Raw genomic sequence first — 25,457 nt, forward strand, 5'->3', positions numbered from 1 at the left:
TCCCGTGTTCCTCAAGTCACCGACTGTTTTGTTTCTTATTTTGTAACCTCTATATAAACAATTGTAACCTCTTTAGAATTCAATCAAGTAAATATAGAACTGAATTGAATTGAATCCTCTGGTTTAACATGGTATCAGAGCCAGACCATTGAAATCCGCTGCGTATTACAACCATTAATCAAACCATCATTGAATCCTTGAATCTCAAATCCAATTTTTTTTCTAAAACCTAAACCCTAAACCTAAATTTTTCATTTTTTTTTTCTGCAATGGCTGGATCTGACAACAATTCTTCAAACGTCATTCATCACCACTACACCCCACAAGACAACTCAGCGTTCCCAAAATCTATTTCATTAGATGAGTCCAACTATACCATATGGGCTCCTCTCATGCGGATGCGTATTGGAGCAAGGGGAAAGATTGGTTTTTTGACTGGCGCAAAAGTTGAACCGGATATGAATTCGACCGAATATGAAGTTTGGGTAACAGATAATGAAAAGGTGAAAAGTTGGCTTATTGATTCTATGGAGATTTCTCTTATGAATCGATATATTCGTCTTCCTACTGCAAAAGACATTTGGGAGGCTGTGGAGAAGACCTTCTATGATGACTCTAATGAAACTCGAATTTTTGAATTGAATACGAAGTGCTTTGAAGCGAAGCAGAATGGGAGACCTATTTCTTCCTATTACAATGAATTGGTGGCCATGTTCTAGGAGATTGATCAAAGGGTGACCTCCCAGAATAACAATGTTGCAGCTGTAGTCTAGGACATGTCAACAATGTCCAAATTGCGGGTTCATATGTTTTTGCGTGGACTCGATTCGGAGTATGATCAGGTGCGTGGAGAGATTCTTTGCAAGGACCTTAAATTTTCCTTGAGCAAAGCTATGCTTACATTTGCAAGGTGCAATCGGAGAAACAAGCTATGGGGTGCGCTGTATCAACTGAATTCTCTGTCTTGGCTGTTCATAGCAAGACAATTACTCCACCCGGTTTCTCTGGTTCTTCACACCACCCTAAAGGTAAATCTAATCCTTATGCAGATAAAAAGTGCAGTGTTTGTGGAGAATTGGGTCATAGCAATGAGAGATGTTATAAAGTGATTGGCTATCCTGATTGGTGGGACTTCGCAAAGAGGCCACGAAAGAATATAAGCAAGGCTACCATTGCTAATGATGTGCATGGACATCCAGACCATGCTTCGGCTAATGTAACTCAATCAGGTATGAATGGTAAGATTATTTCGAATAGTACATGGATAATTGATTTGGTTGCATCTGACCATATGACAAATGACCCTAGCCTTGTGGAAAGTCTTAGCGCTTTATCTCAAACCGTTGTTTCTACTGCAGATGGCACTCCAACTCCGGTTAGCGGAGAAGGTTCTATTGTAGTATCTAAAACCCTCACTCTTGATTCTGTCTTAGTTGTTCCATTCCTTGCTTATAACCTATTGTCTGTTTGTCAAATCATTCTAGCACTTACATGTACTGTGACGTTCTATCCATCCTTCTGTGTTTTTCAGGACATTATAACTTGACAAGTCCTTGGTTATGGTGTTAGAAGGGGGAAACTGTACTATCTGGATTTGACAGAAACTAGAGAGAAACAGAAGAATTCTCTGGGGCAAGCTAATCAGGTCAATAGGGTTGAGAATGCAAAAGAAGTTGTGTGGTTATGGCATCATAGGTTAGGTCATCTTTCGTTTAGTTATCTTAAGAGGTTGCAACCTCAGTTATTTTCAGTTGTTAGTGATTCTGAGTTTCATTGTGACATTTGTGAACTGGCCAAGAGCCACCATATTTCATATTCACCAAGTATTAATAGATGTCATGTTCCTTTTATGAAAATTCACTCTGATGTTTGGGGTCCTGCTAAAGTTTCTTCATTTTCTGGAGTTTGCTATTATGTGACTTTTATTGATGATTGCACTCGCATGACTTGGGTGTCATTACTGAAAAACAAAAGTGATGTATATGAGATGTTTACTGGGTTTTACAAAATGGTGGCGACACAGTATCAACAATCTATTAGGGTTTTTCAGTCTGATAATGGTGGCGAATTTGTGAATGGCCTCATGTCTGAATTTTGCCGGTCAATTGGAATTCGTCATCAAACCTCCAATTCTGGTACCCCCCAACAAAATGGTTTAGAATAACGGAAGAACAGGCAGTTGTTGGAAGTTGTTCGTGCTTTCTTGTTTGGCATGAATGTACCTCGATCCTATTGGGGTAAAGCAGTGAAATCAACAGCCTATGTTATAAACCGTACTCCCTCACGGGTAATTGAGTTCCAGAATCCTTATTAGAAACTCCATACACTTTTGTACATCCCATCCATGCTTAACTTGGAGCCTTGGGTGTTTGGATGTACAACTTATGTCCATATCCCACAACCAGAACGAAGTAAACTTGATCCTCGTGTGAAGAAGTGTATTTTTGTGGGTTATGCCGAGTTTCAGAAAGGGTATAGGTGTTATGATCCAATTACTGACAAGATGCATATATCTCTTAATGTCTCATTCCATGAATCCGACCCGTATTACTCAGGGGGAGTTTCCCAGTCTTCTCTTCAAGGGGAGAGTGCCGGTGAAGGGAATCTTGATGTCTTTGGGGAATTGGAACACTTGGAGGAACAATTTGAAGTTCCTGAAGCAGAAATTGATCCTGTAGCAGTAGAGACAGAAGCACATGATCCGGATGTATCTGAAATTGTAGTATAAGACATTTCCCCTTCTACATCAATAACTGAAGATCTCGACCAGAATGATCCGCCTCAGGTACCTCCTATAACCGTTAATGAATCTGTTGGGTTAGAAAATCTTGAACCTAGACAATCACAAAGAACTAGTAAGGGAGTTCCTAAGAAATAATATGAACCAGACATCAAAGCCAATGCCAAATATCTTATAGCTAACTCTATGTCTAACCATAGCCTTTCTGAGTCACATGCACTTGTCATAAATCAATTATCTACTATATCTATTCCTAGTAACGTGCAGGATGCTTTGAAAGATCCAAGATGGAAGAAAGCAATGAATGAAGAATTGGAAGCCCTTCAAAAGAATGTAACATGGGAGGTAGTTGATATGCCTGTTGGAATGAAGATTGTTGGATGTCGTTGGGTGTTTATTGTGAAGCTTAATGCATATGGAACTATTAATAGATATAAGGCGAGATTGGTTGCCAAGGGATACACACATCGTTATGGAATTGATTATGAGGAGACTTTTGCACCTGTGGCGAAAATCAATACGGTCCGAATTTTAATTTCACTTGCAGCAAATAAATATTGGCCCTTGCACCAGCTTGATGTGAAGAATGCATTCCTAAATGGGAATTTGGAGGAAGAAGTATACATGGATATGCCTCCAGGTGTGAAGAACCATCCCAAAGATGTTGGGAAGGTGTGTAAACTGAAGAAGGCTTCGTATGGCCTAAAACAGTCTCCAAGAGCTTGGTTTGGAAGACTTACACAGTCAATGAGAGTTTTTGGGTACAAATAGAGCAATTCTGACCATACCTTATTTATCAAACACAAGGATGGTAAGATTACAGCTCTAATTGTGTATGTTGATGACATGATCGTTACAGGGGATAATCCGAAGGAAATAAGTAAATTGCAGAAGTATTTGTCGGAAGAATTTGAAATGAAGGATCTAGGACAACTGAAATATTTTATGGGTATTGAAGTTGCAAGGTTTAGAAAGGGGATTTCACTCTTACAGAGGAAGTATGTCCTAGATTTGCTTACTGAAAAAGGAATGTTGGATTGCAAACCTATAGAGACACCCATTGAGATGAATCATGGACTCGCCATTCATCCTGATCAAGTTCCTACTGATAAAAGAAGGTATCAACGTCTTGTAGGAAGGTTAATTTATCTCTCTCATACTAATCCTGATATTGCTTATGCTGTGAGTGTGGTTAGTCAGTTTATGCATTGTCCTAGTGAAGAACATATGGATGCAGACTATCGTATCTTGAAGTATTTGAAGAAGGCATCTGGCAAAGGTTTACTGTTTGGAAAGTATGATGTGTTGGATATTGTAGAATACACAGATGCAGATTGGGCTGGTGATAAAACTGATAGACGTTCTACATCAGGATATTTCACTTTTGTCGGTGGAAATCTTGTAACTTGGCATAGCAAGAAGCAAAAAGTTGTTGCCAGATCGAGTCAGAAGCTGAATTTCAAGGTCTGGCACAGGGGAGTATGTGAATCGTTGTGGATCCGTACTGTCTTGATGGAATTGGGCTTCAAGCTTCAAAAGCCTATAGATTTACATTGTGATAATCAAGTCACCATTCAAATTGCACATAATCCAGTTCAGCATGATCGAACAAAGCATGTGGAGGTTGATCGTCATTTTATTAAAGAAAATCTTGACAGGAAGGTTATTCATTTTCCGTTCGTAACCTCAAAGGAGCAATTAACTGATGTTCTTACTAAAGGTGTATCTCACAAGGTGTTTAACAGCTCAGTTGACAAGTTGGGCATGATTGACATCTATGCATCAACTTGAGGGGGATTGTAGAAAGCTGTATATTGTTTTTTATGTATAGAGCGCGACATGCGCTCAGATAAGGCATGTATAGAAGCGACCCTCCCTCAGCGTGACCCGAAGTTCCATAGCTAGAGCGCGACCAGCTTCGTCTCCAAATCTGAAAACGAGTCAGCGACCCGCGCCTCGTGTTTCTCAAGTCACCGACTGTTTTGTTTCTTATTTTGTAACTTCTATATAAACAATTGTAACCTCTTTAGAATTCAATCAAGTAAATATAGAACTGAATTGAATTGAATCCTCTGGTTTAACACTCGAGTCTTTGTGAGTTGCCTACTTATCAAGTTTTCAGGTGAACTTGAATCAAGTCAGACGTAGTTCCTCTTCTTTTTATATAGAGACCTCGGTGATCTTTCCTCTTTTTCTGTGTTGGGTCAGGTACCATTGATGTGAGACTTGATGGAGCGCGCTTTGATGGAAAGTAATGGAAAACTAATATAATGAGCGCGGCTGATGCTCCAGGATGACCTGAACAGCTGTGTATGGTTATTGACTGTTACATTATCATGTGGTGGTGGTGGTGGCAGTTCGAGAATAAATATTCATTTGAACAGCCTGGTGAGCGTCCTCTGGAGATTGATGATGCGTTCTGTGTGAGGTTAGTTTACTGAGAAGGTCGACTTGTAAGTAGTTTGACTGGAGAAATGTCTTGTAATGAAATGTGCCGGACACGTGTCTAATATAAATTGGATGTGTATAATAGTCCCTCACAAACACCATAATCGCTGTATCTGTTGATGTCTCATTGTCCACTTCCGTAATTACAAAAAAGAAGTGTAGACACTACATGAAAGTGTTTGCATCCCAACAAACTAAATAAATTTTGTTACTTTGAAATCCCAGCAAAGTTTTCACTAAATGTGCATCCTTTTGTTAGTTTATTAGTGATGAGAACATCTTCTAACTACTTGCAATAAACTTGGTTTTAGTTCGAAATTGCTCTGTTTTAGCTCAAGTTCACACGAAAATTTGTATAACAGTACGAGCACATCAATGTTTTCGTTTTAATACTTCTGTAACAAGTTATGACAAGAAACCTTACTGTTTCAGTAGAACTTTCATCAACTTATTATTACATTCCAGCTTGAGATATCTCTAAACTCAACTATATTATTGTAAAATTTGATATTGTCTATAAACAAAAACAGAAAAACAATTTTATATTTTCAATTTTTCATCATACATATACGTTGCAAAACACATCCTTAATATAGATTTGGAGGGAGTCGTGGGGTGATCAAAACTTCAAGAGGTGTGGCTTTGAGGTTTGTTAGTCCTGCACTTTCAGTCATGTCCACAGAAGCATCTAACGGAGTTTTAACATCAAAGCTTTGTAGCATGCGTGCTAATGTCAAGTGCACCACTTGAAGCCCAAACGAGATTCCTGGGCACATTCGTCTACCAGATCCAAAAGGAATGAACTCGAAATGTTGACCTCTAAGATCCACTTTTGCTTGGGTGGTAAGAAATCTCTCTGGATGGAAGTCGCAAGGGTTAGACCATAGGCGCGGATCTTGTTGAATTTTCCAAACATTTGTTATTATACGTGTACCAGCAGGGACGTGGTAGCCAGCCACAGTGCAATCCTCTATGGCTTGATGTTGTGCGGGTAGTGGAGATGCCGGGTAGAGACGAAGTGTTTCCTTAACAATAGCTTGGAGGTATACAAGTTTGTCTATGTCTGATTCCTCCACTAGTCTATCTTTTCCAACATTGGTGTCAATTTCATCTTGGGCCTTCTTCAAGCTGTGAGGATTGTTCAATAGTAAAGAAAGAGTCCATGTTATAGTGACCACTGTCGTATCAGCCCCACCCAAGATCATAGCCTGTGTAAAAGGCAATAACCCAACCAAATGTTAGTAACAAAATGAAAACGTGACGCGTTATGTTTTTGCCACAAAAAATATATTAATCTGAACTTGGAAAGGTTTTCTGCCTCCATTAAGCTGGCAAGGGTAATAACTTTCCCATGTAAATTAATGGTACCAACTTGTACTACTTACTGGGAGAAATGTGTTGATCAAAGTAGTTTTGTAATGACGTGAACGACAGGGTATCGACCGACTAAGGGAGCAGTTAGCCCTAGCTACCCATGAGTTAAATTAGACTTTGTTTGTCTTGATCGAGAATCCACAGAATATTTATATCGTTTAATGGGTAGCTAGCTTGACGTTGCTCATTTCTTGTCTATGGGCAACAAACACAATTGCTTAAATAATATAGACTTACCAAGCACATGGCCTTGTTAACCTCATCAGCCTCGTAGCCAAAGAGTTTTTTGTCTTCAAGGATAGACAACATCACATCCATGAAGTCTGGCTCCGGCTTTGTTCCACCAATGAATTTATCTTGCCGATGTTCTTCCAGCCATTTTCCCAATACAGTGTCAAGTTCCTTGGCAGTTGTCTTCATGGCTTTCTCATGACCTTGAAAGTCTATCCACCGAAGAAACGGAAGTGCGTCAGACAGTACAAACAACCCTATCAAATGAAAGAAATCTTTAAGTCCCTTCTGAAACCGCCTCCCCTCATCCTCGTCCACCTTAGCGCCAGCGCCAAAATACCGCTTTCTAGCAACCATTCTAACAACCACATTCAGTGTCAAGTCGCTTAACCATTGTTTCATCTCCACCAAAACCGCTCCATTTGCTCTGTCGCAATTTACTTGCCACAATTGGTACAACTCTTTTATGGAAGTGCTCACCTCAGAGATCCGAACATGTCTCAGCGACTGAAGCCGTTGGTTTGAGAGAAGCTCAAGTATAGCGATTTTGCGTGCTTCACGCCAATACGATCCGTATGGTCCAAAGGCAAATAAGGCATAGTTATAGCCCATTATCTTTGCTGCAACAGAACTAGGACGGGTAGCAAGGACTTTGTCATTGGTAGTGAAACACTCCTTGGCCACCTCCCAACTACTCACCACCAATGCTTTATGCACACCAAGCCGGATAGTGAACGCTGGCCCGTACTTATCAGCCAACGCGCCCAGTACTATATGGGGGATTCGGGGTTCGAATAACATAGGCAAGTGACCTATGATAGGCCATCCACCAATCACTTCAGGAGCTTCTTTTGTATTGGCACTCCTCTTCCTTTTCCGTTGTGATGTACTCCAGACGAAAAAGGCAAGGACACCACAAAAGATAATTGCTAGATTCTCGTGAAATGAATCCATGTGTTTGTCTATTGTTGATGTGTGATAAAAAAATTAAATCAACAATATATATAGGGACAGAAGTATAGAAATATACAAGTCATAATCAGGTGTGAAAATCTTCCCTAAACATCTTCTCTTTTTTCTCTGTTTGGAGCAATTTTCCAGTCTTTTGTCTCCATAGCGTATCAGATGATCCAGTTTATGTGGTTCATTGTCAAAATGATGGAAGCACAACATAGTGGCATTGACTTGATTTTCCAAGTCAACAGAAAACGGACTTCAGAGCTTGACCAAAATAGATAAAGTCTTCAGAGATTGGTGCAATGACAGTTGGTTGGTGTCACTCTTTGCTGTTTCCCACTTTGCCCATACTCGCTTAGTGGCTACGCACATGGGGGCAAAACAATCATCAAATAACAGGGGCAAAACAGTCATAAAAATTAAAGAGCTAAATTGTAAATATAAAAGATATCGGGGCAAAACAGTTATAAAATGAAAAAAAAAAAAAGCAAAACCGTCACAAAAAATGAACCAAGAGTCACACATAAAAGAATATTAAACTACTATTGCAGTATTGTAGGTGGCCTAACAAATGTCTCAAAAAATATGAGATTAGAGAAATGTTCCATACCATATCTTACCTAGTAGGCTTTGTGATAATGACTCCACTTTTGCTTCAGTTGCTGCGAAGGAGACCAGTTTGCACTTCCTAGTCCTTGCGCTTGGTGCTCCATGGGCATGGCTTGACCCTTGACTGCGTGTGATCTGGATTGCTTTCAAGGGTTGGTATACCTAAAAAATAAACAATATCTAAATTTGAATGCACCAACAACGACAACTGAGATAGATAGAAGGAAGTTCCCATGATCAGATGGGAATTCCTGATACTAACTATTATAGGTTCACTTACTAGGATCATTCTTGTAGTATCTAGTTAGTTTGGCTATGTTTTTAGTGTGAACACTTTGAAGTGCTATAAAGACATGTTTTTTTTTTATTAACAAGCCTGTAGACCTCTGATATCATCACCTAAAGGTTTTACCGATTTTGCTAGTCGACACCTGCTTTCAAAGACATGTTGGTGGGCTAGACTGGAGTTCTACTAGAGAGTTAATTTGTTTTGAAGTTCCAATAGGGGTACAAATGTTTAGTTATCTTCCTACAGTATAAGGAACTCACTCACCTTTTGTAACTGTGTTTTGCACTTGACCCCATTAATAAAACTAAACTTATAAAAAAAAAAAAAACTATGAAAGCACTTCCCTAGACTTCACCGTCAAAATTGCCAAATTGTAGTCTCTCGGTTCTAACAGCCTATCGTGCAGTTTTACCCCTATTCCAATTCTTAAATTACAATTATAGTTGTGTGCATACTATTTTGATAGTTGATATATTTTAGGGGCGAAAAAATAATATTATTTACTACTTTATAAAAGGTTATAAAAGGCATGCCCATATAATCGACGTGGCCTAGATAGCTAGCCGTATATTGGTTCTAACCATTCCTCATTTTCTAACACGTTTTTGTGCTTCGATTCTACGGTTCTAAAACCAAGAGATTTTCTTTTTGGATCAGCCATTTTATTTGTGTGTATATTACCAAAAAAAAAAATAAAAAGAGAGAGAGAGAGAGCCCGTACCTACGTGAGAGCCACGTGCTTAAGGCTAGTATATAATTATTAGTCAGTGGCACATGCTACGCACGTGTCTTTATTTCTCTCTCTGCTTTACGGTCTCTCTTTTTTCTCTCTCACGACTCTCTACTTTACGCAACTATTGTTGACTTTGGAAACAAAAAGACAAAAAGACGAAATGATTGCCTATGTGGTTGAGGATATTAAAGATTTTGCCATACCAAAAGGCAAAAGGACGAAGTGATTGCCGCTGTAGTCGACGATATTAATGATTTTTGCCATACAAAAAGACAAAAAGACGATGAGTTTTAGAGATACATTAAAAAATATTAAATAATCACTATTGCCCTACTGTAGCTGAGGGTCGCGAGAATTAAAATATTTTAGATTACTGCTGACTGGGGCAGAAAAAAATAAACAAACAAAACTGTTGAATTGGTAAACTGGGTAAGTAATTGCATACTCTAATGTATCGAAAGCAAATTTGCATAAGTTAGCAAAGAGATCACCAACATCATCCAAGATATTGGGCAGATACGGATGAAGCATATCGATGATGAATTAGTACATTTATTATATCTAATTAACTTATATCAATTGTGTGTACTGCAAGGCAGAGCTAGGGGTGTGCATGGGTTGGGTTTGGGACTAAACCGACAACTAAACCGATCCTATTGGTTCATACATTACAGTAACCGAACCGAACTGGTTATGTTATATTAACCAAACCGAACAGAACCAATGTCCAATCTAACTGATACTCGAACCAAACCAACTGGTTTTTATATATTCTTATATTAAATCAAATTAAATATGTATATTCTAATAAATATTATGTATAGCAGGTTGTTTTGGTTTGGGTTTGGAAGTAAACCGATGACCGAACCGACCCTATCGATTTTCATATATTCATAATCAAACTGAACCAACTGATAAACATAACCGACCCGAACGGACCAGTTCGGTCGGTCCTGTCAGTTTCACCGGTTTTATGCACACCCCTGGGCAGAGCCAAAGCCACCAAACGAACCAATCAATAATCTTACAGGATTTGAAAACTAAGATTACTTAATAAAATAATAATATGATGCATGTGCTGAAGCATATGTTGTTTTTATCCACAAATCAAATAATTAAGACAATGAGGATAATATCATAAATATAGAAAAATAACATAGGCAAAACAGTCCTAAAAAGTATGACCAAGAGTCACAAATCACAAAATAAACAAATATTATAATACTGTTGCGGGACTGTAGTTCAGAGTCAGAATTTTTAAATTAGTAAAAGAATATATATTAATGATAGATAGATTACGTTTAAAAAATACCTCTACTAATATACTACACTTTATGTGATGCATATTGCAAACATGATTGACTTATTTTATTGTATATAAAGATGTGGATCAATAACGTCTGAAAATTGCGTCTATCAACTAAATTATACTAGTGTTGATGGCTTGATGCACATCCATTGCACACTCTTTCCTTATATATATAAACAAACTACTCCGTAATAATTAATAATTCATAAGTTTTGCACTTACAATGTTGTAAGTGATGAACTCTGAAGAAAAAGAGAAAAAAAATATTGTACGTAGCAAAGTTCGCCCTCAACACTCAAATTTGTTTGTAATAACATTAAATCCAATTTTAATATTTTGTTCGGCAAGAGGGATAGTCCTACTCCCTTACTTACCCTGAGAAATGCATGGTGAATAGGCAGGATTCTATGGTGATGACTAGGAGTACTAGGGGTGGGAATTTGGCCCTAACGACCCTAACCCGGCCCTGACCGACCCGACCCTAAGCCCTATAAAGCCCTCACAACTAAAGCCCTCACAGAGTTTAGGGTCGGGCCGCCCGCCCTAATGCCTTCTAGTAGGCGGGGCTAGGGCTAAGATTCTAAAACATAGGCCCGAATTCTAACCAAGTCCTAACCAAGCCCTAACCTAGCCTCAAGCTTCATACTTTCACTATAAATACACATACCATAATTGTCCAACTCTTTTGTTAAATATTTTCAATTAAAATAACATTGTCGCTGTAATTTATCACTTACACCTGCAAGATTACTTAGATAACTTGTTTTATATAACAAAACTTGTCAACTTAAGCAGCCTACGTGGTGAAGAACGATGAAAGCACTGCCTAATAAAAATAAGACTTTATTCCTTTGATCATCAAGTCAAAGTCCATAACTTATTATTCCGATTTCTTTTCCACTTATTTCTTATAAATTATATTTTTATTCACATCCAAGCCAAAGTCTAAAACTAAAGGTTTCCTTCCACACCATTAAAAGCAAAAAATACGAGCAGACATTTGTAACATAGAAACCAAAAACACCCTTTGTCGGAAAAATGACATTTGTAATCTCAAACCTTTCTCCATCACTTGTTCAAAAGCCAATATTTTCATTTCCATATACAAAGCTTGAATCACTTTTAAATTAGAAGAAAAGTAATATTATATTTGTTTGAATCTATTATAGAAATAATTTATGATATTACAAATAGTTTAACAACTTCCACGACCCGTAACCAAAACTATTATGTTTTATTTCTTTATATCTATTACTTCTTCCTTTTTAAAATGATAATATAATTATTTGTCATGTATTTCAATGTTAAATGTAATTTTAGTGAGGTTTGAGTCTGAGGAAGAACAAATTCAACTCTCGATGTCTTGGATTCATTAGATTGTGGATGTGCATTTTAAATTTTTGACTTATACGGATTATTACTTAGATTGGTTTGACTTTGAGTTTGTAGATTATTATGCATTTTTGTAATATAAATGAGTTTTAAAACCGATGTAGTAAAAAAAGAAAATATATATAGGCATTTTTAAAAGCCCTTAAAGAGGGCTGGGTCGAGAACTTGAGATTTAGACTTGTGACCCGGCGGGCCCGCCGCCCTATATTGATTTTAGGGTAGGCCGACCGACCCTAATATCCTCCGGGCTTTAAATGTTTAGGGCCGGGCTAGCCCGACCCGGCCCATTGCCCACCCCTAACTAGGACCACTCGAAGGGTGGTGAACACTACGTCAGCAAAAAAAAAGAGAAAAAAGAAAAAAGAAATGAACATTGATTCATATTATATTCCATTAATAATTTTTCTTAGAAGGATTTTAGTATTTGTATAAAAGATGCACATAAGCTAATCCAGGTCCGAGAACATTTTAAATCCTCCCAGAAGCTTCGTGGTATTGTGACTATTGTCAACTTGGCTACGCCTCACAATCTAGTTCCTGTTGTCGTCCAGTTCCTTGGCAATTTAGTCTAAATCCAAACTAGACGAAGCTAGCTACCTCAAGTTTGTACTCAAATTCGAACTGATAACGCAGCTTCAAGTGAACCTAGGAATATAATTCAATCCGAGTAGTATCCTAGCTAAGAGGAGTAACAACAAAGTCCAATAGGGACATGCTAAAAGGGTGCCACAATAGAAATTTAGCACTTATAATAGCATGCCAACTGTTCTAAGAGCTAGTCCAATAGAGATCGAGCTGTTATGATGGGTTATTATAGTACCGCCACGTAGGATCTTTAGCATTTTTGGTCGCCCAATTAAATTTGAGAGTTGAGGTAAAAAATTCAAAATCAGTTCCAATAAAAGCGTTGAAGATGGAGGTGCTAATGGGATACATACGACACAGTTTCCGTCGTCCGTCTATTAGTTGCAAACGTAGGTTGAATTTATTTTGGATAGACGACACAATTTATGCCGTCCGTCGAAATTTAACACACGAACGACATACATTATGCCGTCTGTCTCTTGGAACTTATTATAGTAGCTGCTAGACAAGGCCACAAATTTGGCTAGTGTAATGTTTGGCTAGGTTTATCACATCACCAGCCAAATTTAAGAGCTTTCTAACAGCCACATTGGAATGACATTTTGGTGTTTGGAGTGCTATATGGCCTTTAGTAGCCCATATAACTTCCATTGGATTTGCTCTAATGGGCAATTTTTAGCCGGGTTAGTTTGGGAAGATGTACTACACAATTTATGTGTCAAATTGTAACTAATTGTCGTCAACAGTAAACATTGAACAGTAAAAGTAAATAGTGACAAACATAAAAAATTCTGGTGTCCATTATAATAAAACACACATATGGCAAAAATTGTGTCATCTCTCGCCCGAACTTTTATTTTAGCAGCAGGCTAATGGTGTTAATGGTCCGGTTCCTATAAAAACCGCAAACCAAACCATACATCTTGTCGGTTTTCTAATTTTCAAAACCAAAACCGAACCATTTTTAAGTAGAACCCGATATAAAACCGAACCAACTTAACAATTCAGTTTTGGTTATGTTATTTGGTTTGGGCCAGCCCATTGGGCTACTGTAAAGTTCCACATTCAATTAATTTTGGGCCGATTAGAAACCAAACACAAAATATTAAAACACAAAATAATAAATTATTTGATTTCTCAAATTCATAGTTCTACATAAAAAAAAACGTGTTTATGCTCTATAGTACATACAAATGATAAGATTATTATTCATTGATCTTAATATAACCGTCCAACAAAAAATAGACTTTATAACACAAAAAACGAACTCATCAAAATATAACACAAAAAACGAACTCCTCCACCAACAACTGCTAAAAGTGGTGAGTATGTTTGGTTGTTTATTGTTTATAGCAACCGTACACTTTCCTACTTTACACCCACAATACTAACTATAGTTTATTTATGTACTCGAAATTACTATATGGTTGGTTCGGTTTTCACTACGAACCAAAACCCAAAACCCAAAGACCAAACCTAACTAATTTTTGGAATCGTAGATCGAATCGGGATACCAAAAACTTAAAAACTGTCCGGTTTGGTTTGGATCGGTTCGATTTTACGCAATTCCAGTTTTTTTCGGAACAACCCTAGACAAGGCTACAAATTTTTTTTTACACCAACTAAATTTAGGACTCTTGTATCAGCCCCATTGGAAGGGTCATTTGGTGTTTGGGGGTGCTATATAGCCTTTAGCAGCACATATAGCATCCCCATTGGACGTGCACTAAAATTATATGTATATATGTAGTCTATTGCCACCCCCCTAGATATAGGCTCCAGGTTCCGTTGCTGGGAAGCATTTTCTTTTTCTTGGCTAAATATACCCCCAGCCCAAGTCGTCCTCGGTTCATGTAGGGCAAGAGATGAAAACGCGACCCATCTCTGCGGCCACATACCCCTGTTCTAATAGACGGATAGCTTGAATTGCTGTATTGCACCATCTCCCTGAAAGCCTTGAGTCTATTTCCTTGGCGCTTTCATGTCACTGGAAGCCTAACTACCCAAGATATGAGAGCGAGTATGTTAGTACAAAAAAAATACGATCAAATGGAAAAAGTTTATAACTATAACTATAATGATCATTGATCAATATTCAATTAGAACGTGCGTTGAGTTACAGACAAGAACATGCCAATAATAACTTATGTTTGTATGACTATCTATTCAAACGCAAAGGGACTTTATTTTTTCAACTTAGCAAATGCATCCTTAATACAAATTTGGAAGAAGGCGTGGAGTGATCAGAACTTCAAGAGGCGTTGCTTTAAGGTTTGTTAGTCCAGCACTCTCAGTCATGTCCACTGGAGCATCAAATGGTGTTTCGAAGTCAAAGCCTTGTAGCAAACGTGCTAATGTCAAGCGCACCACTGGAAACGCAAATGAGATTCCTGGGCACATTCGTCTACCAGATCCAAATGTAATGAACTAGAAGTGTTGCCCCTAACGACTACATTTGCGTGGGTGGTGAGAAATCTCTCTGGACGGAACTCAGAGGTGTTAGACCATACACGCGAATCACGTTTAATCTTCCAAAGATTTGTTAATAAGCGTGTTCCAGCTGGGATTTGGTAGCCAGCAACGGTGCAATCCTGTATGGCCTCATGTACGGTGTGCGGATAGTGGAGCTCCTGGGTAGAGATGCAACGTTTCCTTGACAATTGCTTGGAGGCCGGTACAGCAGTTTCTCTATATCTGATTCATCTACTTGTCTTTCTTTCCCGACGTGGATGTCGATTTTTTCTTGGGCCATCTTCAAAATGTGTCGATTGTTCAGTAGTAAGGACGTGTTAGAAAAATAAAGTCTACTGAGATTTAAATGAGTAATTTGTCTTCCAAGTTACTCCACTTGAGATGAAATGGGTTTATCTTGAAACAGCATGAAAAACCTTTTCAAAAAGATGCACTTGTTCGAAACAGTGCATTATGCCGAAAATGTGCGATCTTTTGAAATAGGCACTAGTTCGAAATATTGTTTTATACCGAAATGGTGTGTCTTTTCGAAACATGTGATTTTTCAAAAGAGTTAAAACTTTTTCCCAAGAGTCACCTGTGTTTGTTTCAAGAGACACCACTCACCTATAAATAGTAGATGAATTTGGAGAAAGACACACTAGATCACACGAGTTAAGATCTTTCTTCTCCCCTTCTTAGTCAAATACTATGTTGGGTTCATCGATTCTATAGAATTGAAGTGCTAGTTTTCTATAGAAAATCCGTTCTATCTTGGGAGGCGGTTTCCCATCAACCTTCAACCACCGTGAGGGAAAAATCAGTCTTAAGGACATAGTGTATCTACACTAGACTCGGATTTAACTAAGAAGTACAAAACACGTACATAACAAAAGGTTTGTATAGTTTGGTAATTGGTAAAGAGTAAGTACAATTAAGTTGTATATTCCTAACAACTTAAGACATATTTTATTATTTTCTTCTTCTTATTTACCGAACAAAATTTGTTTATGTTTTCTTTTCTTTTTTGGTTTAGGGGAATAACAAAGTGTAGTTGTATTTTTGAATATGGCAACACCACCGCCTCCTATTCGTTCTTGTCGCCTCTACCGATGTTTCCCATTCTGTTCCTCATGAGGAGAAGCCTGAAAAGTTCAATGGAACTGATTTCAAGCGCTGGCAATAGAAGATGCTCTTCTATCTGACCATCCTTAACTTGGCAAGGTTTCTGTGCGATAAGGCTCCTAATGTAAGCCCTGATGAAACCGACAAGGAGAAGATTTTGGCCAAGAATTCTTGGTTTCATGCTAATTTCTTGTGTAGAAATTATGTCCTTAGCGGGTTGGCTGACTCATTATATAATGTGTATAGTGCGTTCAAGATTGCTAAGGAACTTTGGGATTCGTTGGACAAGAAATACAAGAGTGAAGATGCTGGCATGAAGAAATTCATAGTTGGCAAATTTCTTGATTTCAAAATGACGGATAGTAAGACCGTCATAAGCTAAGTCCAAAAACTTCAAGTAATCCTCCATGATGTCATTGCTGAAGGAATGACCCTAGGAGAATAGGCTGCTATGATTGAGAAATTACCACTGTTTGGGTGAGAACTCACACAAACACACCAATGATCTTGTTGGAGCGGTTGATAGAGAGTGAAAGAGATTGTACCACCAATGGCTGCCTACGAATCCAAATTGTTCTCTGGAATTAAGTCTAAAAAATGCACGTAGTTCTTTGTTGAAATGATTGTTGGGTATTTATAGGCAAATAAATATGTTGCTTAAAATACCCTTTACTTATTTGATGAGATATTTTCCTTTTTGTATGAAATCTTTCCAAAAGCTTTATATAGAAAAAATCCCTTGACATATCTCCGGACCTGCTATATATAACTTGGATGCCACAGTAGCAGGCAAACAAGCACGTCTCACTAGTAGGCAAACGGGACTGCCCCAGTAGCGGGCAAGCACGCCCGCCTCATTAGTGGGCAAGCGATGCCACAGTAGCGGGCAAACACGCATGGCTCACTAGTAGGCAAGTGGGACTACCATAGTAGTGGGCAAACAAGCAGGCCTCATTAGTGGGTGGCTCTTATAGTAGTATCCCATGATGGTCGTTCGTAGAGGTACGAGTACACTGGTATATACACCGCCCCCTCTTTGTCGGATAGAATTCGTTCCTTGCGGCGAAAATAGACATCACATTACTAGCGGGTAACTCGGATCCAGTAAACTCAGTGACTTTGACCATGTGCTGTAATCAATTACATCAGTAAGGGTAATTTAGTAAATGATAGCATAAGATTGCTATTTGGACCCATGAAAATAAAGATGACGGCAAATCAATTTAGGGAACATACGCTCACACTAATAAGCTTGATATGTGCTTGTTTAACTAAGAAGGAATTAATCTAAAAAAGTTTGTGACCTTAAAAGAAGGTGTGTCGAGGATCTATTGGGGTTTGCAAACATAGAGTTGAGGTGTGGATACTTGCAAGCTTTGGCATTTTGATATAGAAAGAGATATTCATGAAAATAGAAAAAGAAGTCTACCGACCTTTGAATTGGGAGATCAAATCGTGGCTGCCTGCCTATAAGAAGGTAATGTTATTTTGTACATCCTGAATATTAAGTGCTACCCGTTCCAAGTATTTAAGGTTTCGTATACCGCAAGGCTATATGGTGAATGGGAAAGAAACCGGTGGTGAGATGAAGGCTAAAGCTAGTGCCAATACACGGTGGACGATGGCGAGTTTTGCTGGCGAGACGTTGCAACACATATGGATAGAGCGTACAGCCTTACCAACAAACAAATTTGCTCGTAGTACGACCTCTGATGAATTGACAAGAATGTTCCGCTTGAAGAACTTCTGCATTGAGCAGCTTTCGGAATATGACAAAGGACACCCGGTGAAGGAGGGGGAATTAGTGGTGACTTTTGCACAGCTGGAGTATAGGTTGATGTACCTCTTGACAAGGAGGTGTCTCGTGTTCTATCTGTGTGGCGAATTCCGCCGATTCAAGTGTCCATGTCGTTATGGTTGGTCTTTGCAAGGGCACGCGCTTTGGCTGAAGTATACCGGTGTCCCTTCGGGGCAGATGAATTACTGCTCTTGGTACGGCCGCAACGCTATATAGAAGAAGATGGGTCCTTAATGTTTCATGTGGAATGAGCATATCCAGAGATGACGTTTAAAGGATTACCGAAGGGGTACCGAAACTGGGATAAGTACTGTTTCTTAGTACGTGGAAATTGGAACCCTTATGAAACCCGTGTCCCAAATAGGATTATAGGTATGGAACACGAAGGGTACACCTGCACACTCACTATCTTGTGTATTATCTATATACTCTAGTTACTGACGTTTTTGTTTTCAGGTGATCGGCCAAGTATTACAGACTTTCACGTGAGCAGCGAAGCTTTGGAGCATCTCAGATTTTACTTTAGCATGGACATGGACGAGAACATCTTGGACTTGTCATGGCCTAATGAAGTGGTTTGTAGCTGCCATCATAGTGAAGAAAAATGATGTGGACATGCCCTTGATGTTCCCCAGTGTCCATATGGGTCGCGACGACAGGCTCCCCGACAACAAGTAACCATTTTAAAAGCTCGACAAGTTGGTGATGAGCAACGTGACAATGAGCAGAGGCCCCTTGTAACTGCGTCTCCCATTTTAGAAGCTCGCTTGAAAACGCAGAAAAGAAAAAAAAAAGATGAAGCTGCCAATGATGGCATTGAAGAATTGAAAGCTCTTAAAGTACTCCCCAAATCTACCGCTTCAATGGAGAGGCGGAGTAAGCGCAAAGTGGACAAAGACGTTAATGGGACTCGCAAACCAGAAACTGTAGTTGTTACTGAGAGTGTGGAGGTTGGTGTGAAGGAAGTTACCTGGGCTAAAGGTACTCCAGATGATGGGCGTCGGCTGCCTCTTGTTCCTTTGAATAATGAAGGTACAGGGAGTAATATGTTTGTAATTGAAAAAGACTCTGAAATTATCTGAGGACAACCTCAGTCTATGGAGATAGAGCAAATATCAGCTGCCCCCAATGGTGCTATGGAAGAAAGAACTATGCGTGATACGACGAGTGTTTCCATACCTGCTGGAGATATTACCTTAGTTGAACCATCATAACTAGCTTGTCTCGACAATTTTTCTTGATGACGAGGTGATAGAGGTGTTAAGGCCTCATGTCGACATAGATTTTTCTGGTGCATGGGGCAAGATGTTGCATACGCAAACCCCACGACTTCTTGATGCGTGGAGTAAGGTGTTGTAGACGCAAACTTCACGACTTTTTTATGTGTGGAGTAAGGTTTTGCAATCGCAAAACTCTACGACTTTTTGATGCGTGGAGTAAGGTTTTGCAAACGCAATCTCCACGACTTTTTGATGCGTGGTGTAAGGTTTTGCAAACGCAAACTCCACGACTTTTTGATGCGTGGAGTAAGGTTTTACAAATGCAACCTCCACGACTTTTTGATGCGTGGAGTAGGGTTTTGCAAACGCAAACTCCACGACTTTTTGATGTGTGGAGTAAGGTTTTGCCAACGCAAACTCCACGACTTTCTGATGCGTGGAGTAAGGTGTCGTAAACGCAATCTCCACGACTTTGAATTTGTATAGGTTAAATACCAATCTCACCTAAACTAAGGTAGTGCTGACTGAACTAGAGTAATTTGACATACATTGTTTTTGAGTAATTTATATACACTATGTTTGCTTTGCTGAATGGAAGTAAAGAAGTCAAATGTGGAAGAATGGACTTTTATTGATGATTTGAAATTTGAAGCAACATAGCTCGTTTGTCTCATGGACAAGCAGTAAGGAGCTGTCAATTAAGCTACCAATTTGTACTAATGGGAAACCAATTTAATGATAAAAACGCCTAAGATGGAGCGCATTCCATGGTTTCGGGAGGGGGGTTCCCAAAATTATGCGAAGGAAATATGCTCCCTTAGAGGCAGTACGGTCAATGATAAGAGGTCCTTCCCAGTTTTCACCTAGCTTTCCTACATCAATGATCTTTGATTGTCTACACAAGACCCAATCGCCCGGATGAAAAACTTTCAAGCGAAGCTTCTTGTCATATTGCTTCTTCATTGCGGCTTGGTAATGGAGGAGACGAGCAATACTTTCCTCGCGTACTTCATCTAGATTGGCCTTTGAATGAGCTAGTAATTCGTCATTATGGCCATCATTTAAGGCAGTGGTGCGGGTCATCCCAACAAAAATTTTCGTCCTGCTTCTGCTCCATAAGCCAAGTTAAATGATGACATTCCTGTCGAGCGCTTTGGAGTTGTTCTATATGCCCATAGAACGGTTGGTAACTCCCTTGTCCACTTGCCTTTAGCCTGTTCGAGTCGACATTTGAGGATTGCTAAGATAGATTTATTTGTCGCTTCGGCTTGCCCATTTGCTTGGGGGTGATAGGGTGTAGAAAAATTGTGTTGAATATAGAGACTAGCACAAAGCCTGATATTGTTTTCCATTGTTTTCCATTGTCTGATATTAACTCAGCGAGGGTACCGAATTAGCAAATTATATCCCTCCATAGGAACCGTTTGACGTCTGAAGCTTGTATGTGCACCAAAGGTTGTATTTCTGCCCACTTGGTAAAGTAATCTATAGCTATGAGCAGAAAACAAACATTCTCTGGAGCTCTAGGTAGGGGCCCAATGATGTCTAAACCCCATTTTGTAAATGGCCATGGTGAGAAAATCGGGTGCAGCTCAGTGGCTGGAAGAGTACCCAAATGATAATGTTTCTGACAAGGAATACATGTATGGGAAATGTTTTTTGCATCCAATTGCATATGAGACCACCAATATCCTTGCGTCATTGCCTTATCAGCCAAACTTCGACCACCCGAATGATTTATGCATATCCCTACATGGATTTCTTGTAGCACGGGTGCTCCTTCTTGTGTTGTGAGACACCTCAGCATAGGAGACAATGAATTACCTTTCCTGTACAATTGTAGAGTTCCTGTGGATGAAGATACAAGTATAAACTTCCATGCATCTCTTTTGATGCTATCTGCGATCTTGGGCTCTGAAGGGACTATGCCATTGCTTAGAAATGCAATGATCGGTGTGTGCTAATTGTCGATGTCTGCCACGACATTTGGGTAAGTGAAGTTGTCGGGATCTTCTACAATTTTGTCGTCACCTTGATCGTTACTTTCAGGTATAGGGCAAGAGTCTGCATCATTTTTTTGAAGAATCATGTTTCTATCTTTCTGGGAAACGTCTTTGCTGGGCTTGTCTTGTAAGGGAATATCATACTTCCTTTTCCTCGTATTGACAATATTAATGTCTGATGGTAGATGTTCCCTATCAATACTGAAAAAGCAACACGCATTGATGTAGATGTTTGCGAGTTGTTCCAAGGATAAGTCAATGCTCGGGTCTTGCTGGAAATCAACGTTAACTTGTCTTGGTCCATCAATGTCTACTACTGCGGATAGATATGCTAAGGCGTCTGCATGTCGAATATCATTCCGAGGCCTTTGTATAATCTGGATGGTTTCAAACTAGTGAGCAAATCTGTGAATTAGATCTAGGTATGCTGCCATTTTATCGTTTCGGGCTTCAAAAGAGCTGGAGAATTGCCCTGCCACCAACCGTGAGTCAGTGAAAATTTGTAATTTTTGAACTCCTAAGTCCAAAGTTGTGTGCATTGCGTACATGACAGCTTCATATTCTGCTATATTATTGGAGGTCTTGAACCCAAAATGAATGGAGCGCTTAATGGTTGATTTATCTGGCTTGATAAAACCAATCCTAATCCAGAGCCGGATTTATTGTGTGAGCCATCCGTATAAACAATCCATGAATTGGATGACGGGTCAATATGCTTTGGCGGGGCTTCCTCACCCCCAACTATAGCCGTTTCGCTATAGATACCATTGTCTTGGTTGACTTCGGGGACAAAATCGTCCATAGAGAAATCTGCCATTAGGGATGCAAGTGCATGACCCTTTTCTGAAACGCGAGGTTCAAAATTGATGTTATAAGCACTTAAGTAGATGTCCCATTCTGAGAGTCTACTTGATTCCTGGGCACTTCGGAAAACTTTGCGTAGAGGATATTCCGTGTATACTTTGGCAAGTCTTCCTTGGAAATACGGCTTGAAGCGTCTGGCAGCATGAACCAACGCTAGAGCAATTTTTTCAATTCTCGAATATCTACTTTCCGCCCCCGTTAGTGTTTTACTAATGAAGAAGATCGGACGACCGTCTTCTCCATCGATGAACAGGACTGCACTTACTATAATATCTGTAGCGGCCAAATAAGCTCCAACAGGTTGCCCTATAGCTGGGCTGGCCAAGATTGGTGGCGAGACCAGGTAGTTCTTGATTGATTGAAAGTCATTTTCACAATCATTATTCTACCTTGCTAAGTCTTTTAACGTCTGAAAGAAAGGACGTCACCGGTCCGAGTATTTAGAGATGAAACGATTTAGTGCTGCTAAGCGCCCTGTGAGATGTTGAATCTCCTTTTTTGTTTTTGGAGAGGGCATGGCTTGAATGGATCGGATCTGTTCTGGGTTAGCTTCGATGCCACGACGAGTCATCAAATACCCTAGAAATTTTCCTGATATCAGTCTGAAAGCACATTTCAAAGGATTTAGCCACATGTTGAATTTGTCAATTCTGTCAAAAACTAATTGTAAGTCAGAGATGTGATCGCCACTGTGCTTGGATTTTATAACCATGTCATCAATATAAGCCTCCATTGTCTTGCCCAATATATCTCCGAATATGGTGTTGATCATCCTCTGGTACGTAGCCCCTGCATTTTTTAAACCGAAAGGCATAACTTGGTAACAAAAAATCCCTTGGTCAGTGATGAATGTAGTTGCTTCTTGGTCTTTAACAGCTAGCGGGATTTGGTGGTATCCCGAATACGGATCCATAAATAATAAGCGTGGGTAGCCAGACGTGGCATCTACCAATTCCGATATTCATGGAAGAGGGAGGGTAGGGATGAATCGGGCAAGCTTTGTTAAGGTTCATGAAATCAATGCACACTCTCATTTTACCATCTTTCTTGGGTACTGCAACCACGTTAGACAACCATTGCGGATATAAAACTGGCCGTATGAACTGAGTTAAGAGTAACCGATCAATTTCCTCTCTGACTTTGAGTTTTCTATCCGGGGCCATGCGCCTAGGCTTCTGCCGAACTGCCTTGATGGTAGGATCCATGTCAAGTGTGTGGCATGCAACTTTTGGGCTAATTCTTGGCATCTGCTCAACTGACCAAGCAAATATCTTTTTGTTCTTTCTGAGGAGTGCTACCATTTCTTTTTGTTCATTTTCCATCAGTTCTGCCAATATGAAAGTTGTTTCTCCACCTAAATTCCCAATTTGAACTTCTAAGAGGCGGTTGATAGTCGGCGGTCCTTTATTTTGTGAACTAGAAGTATAAATACTGTGCGGGACTGATTCTGATTTAGACACTACTTGCGAATTACTGAGAATTGTATTTTCCCGCATATCCGACTGACGATATTCCTCCAAGACTTTTTCATGACAGTTGTGGGAAGTCATCTGGTCACCGCACATCTTACAAATTTTGTCAAGAGATGGGAATTTATCGCCGGGTGAAAAGTAGACTATCATGCCCATGCCGGTGGAGCCAGTCTCTTCCTAGGATTTCATTGTAAGGGGACTTGCAATTCATCAGGAGGAATTAAATATCAATGGACTTGTCCATGAGCGTGACTGGTAGAGAGTCTCTTCCTATTGCGGTTTTGTCAAACCCAATGATTGGAGTATTTTCTGCAATAATTAAATTTTCTGACAGCTGCATGTTCTTGTAGCAACCTGCAGAAATGACGCTGACAGAACTTCCAGTATCTATCATGATGCGCTGAACTCACCATAATCCAATGAAAGCTAATTAGATCTCTATCACTAAAGCATAGGGGACCAGGCTATGTGGTTTCTGAACGAATTCTTTCGACAAAATCAATGTTATTGACGTGATAAAATTCTCGCAAGAAACCAAACTTGGCTCGTTGTTCACACTTTTGCCTTGTTCGTGAAACATCATTGATTTTGGCATGACCAGCTAGTATGACATTGTGGCTAGTCATTGCTACATTTTGCCTCACAGTTTTTGAAAGCACAAACTTGTCTAATTGTCCCTTGTCGACTAGCCTCTGTATTTTTCCCTTGAGGGATCTGCACTCTCCTGTTTCATGGCCGAAATCATTGTGGAAGTGACACCAAAGATTTTTGTCACGTTTAGACTTAGTGTTTTCAGGCAAGGGTAGCGGAGGAAAAAGTAAGTTGCGTTCCTTGATCTTCTCATATATCGCATCGTACTTGACATTTAATGGAGTGAACTTCATTTCCTCACGAACTGTGTTAACCTTGTTGTATTCTAACTTTTGTTGTGGCCCCTCCGATATGTTCTGCTTCTGTTTGCCTTTACCTTCATTTGAGTCTTTACTCTGAAAGTCTTTGTCTCTTGAGGCTTTTGATCTAACATCTTCCTCCACATTAATGAACTGTTGCGTACGTGCAAACAAATCGGACTTTGATTGTAGGGGGTCCCGTACAAGGGAGTTATAAATTCCATTTTTATCGAAATGGACTCCCATGAATGATCATTACGTCAGGGACATCGGTGACCTCTGCTTGCACTTGGCAGAAACGAATTACGAACTTTGCCAATGCTTCATCCTTTTGTTGCTTGGTGTTAAGCAAGATGTTGACATCCTTAGGACGTGTCCAATTATGCTTAAACCACTTTGTGAGCTGGTTTGCTAATTCCTGAAATGACGCGATAGATTGAGCTGGCAAGTTGGAAAGCCAACGTAGAACTTCTCCTTTTAACGTAGATGGAAAAAGTTTGCACATGAGGGGATCATCTCTGCACCAAAGAATTATCCTGCTTTTAAACTCCATAACATGATCGTTTGGGTCACCTCCTGCTTCATTGAACATTGGAAGGTCTGGTTGTTTGAATCCTTCCTGATGCTCTGCATTTTGTATCTTTAGGGAAAATCTTCCGACGACATCTTCATTCACTGCAAGGTCTTTCCATCGTGCTTCAGTGACACCTATATTGGTCATTGTTTTCTTGATGATGTCTTTGATTTGTTGTTCCGTGAATGGTGCTCCTGTGGCTTCTAGATTTTTGATTTGTGGAGTAACTTCAATACGTTGCATCTCATGGTGTTGTCGCCCCCAACTGTTGCTTGCTTCTATATTTGGCAAGCTCCTTGGACTACGAGACCTATGTCGATAAAACGGGATAGGTTGTCGAACTGGGGAGTTGTTTCTTTGGTATCGCCATATTCTGGGCTGAGCTTCGTCAAC

At 39.6% G+C, this 25,457-nt stretch overlaps 3 protein-coding genes across 3 annotated transcripts; 1 reads left to right on the forward strand and 2 right to left on the reverse strand.

Moving 5' to 3' along the window:
- The first annotated feature begins 269 nt into the window (after positions 1-269).
- Positions 270-719, forward strand: LOC147501495 (uncharacterized). Its single transcript, XM_086604321.1, has one exon. The coding sequence runs from the start codon at positions 270-272 to the stop codon at positions 717-719; it is 450 nt and encodes a 149-aa protein (XP_086460447.1).
- Positions 720-5,538: 4,819 nt separating this feature from the next.
- Positions 5,539-8,232, reverse strand: LOC147501496 (cytochrome P450 CYP82D47-like). Its single transcript, XM_086606563.1, has 2 exons — positions 6,800-8,232; positions 5,539-6,396 (listed from the first exon to the last, which is right to left on the reverse strand). Exons 1-2 carry the CDS (start codon positions 7,745-7,747, stop codon positions 5,776-5,778), a joined length of 1,569 nt encoding a protein of 522 aa, XP_086462689.1. The 5' UTR covers positions 7,748-8,232; the 3' UTR covers positions 5,539-5,775.
- Positions 8,233-24,064: 15,832 nt separating this feature from the next.
- LOC147501497 (uncharacterized) lies at positions 24,065-25,211 on the reverse strand. Its single transcript, XM_086604322.1, has 2 exons — positions 24,750-25,211; positions 24,065-24,643 (listed from the first exon to the last, which is right to left on the reverse strand). Exons 1-2 carry the CDS (start codon positions 25,209-25,211, stop codon positions 24,065-24,067), a joined length of 1,041 nt encoding a protein of 346 aa, XP_086460448.1.
- Between the last annotated feature and the right edge of the window lie 246 nt (positions 25,212-25,457).

Source organism: Coptis chinensis, chromosome 4, assembly GCF_015680905.1.
Source record: "Coptis chinensis isolate HL-2020 chromosome 4, ASM1568090v1, whole genome shotgun sequence".
Classification (NCBI taxonomy): domain Eukaryota; kingdom Viridiplantae; phylum Streptophyta; class Magnoliopsida; order Ranunculales; family Ranunculaceae; genus Coptis; species Coptis chinensis.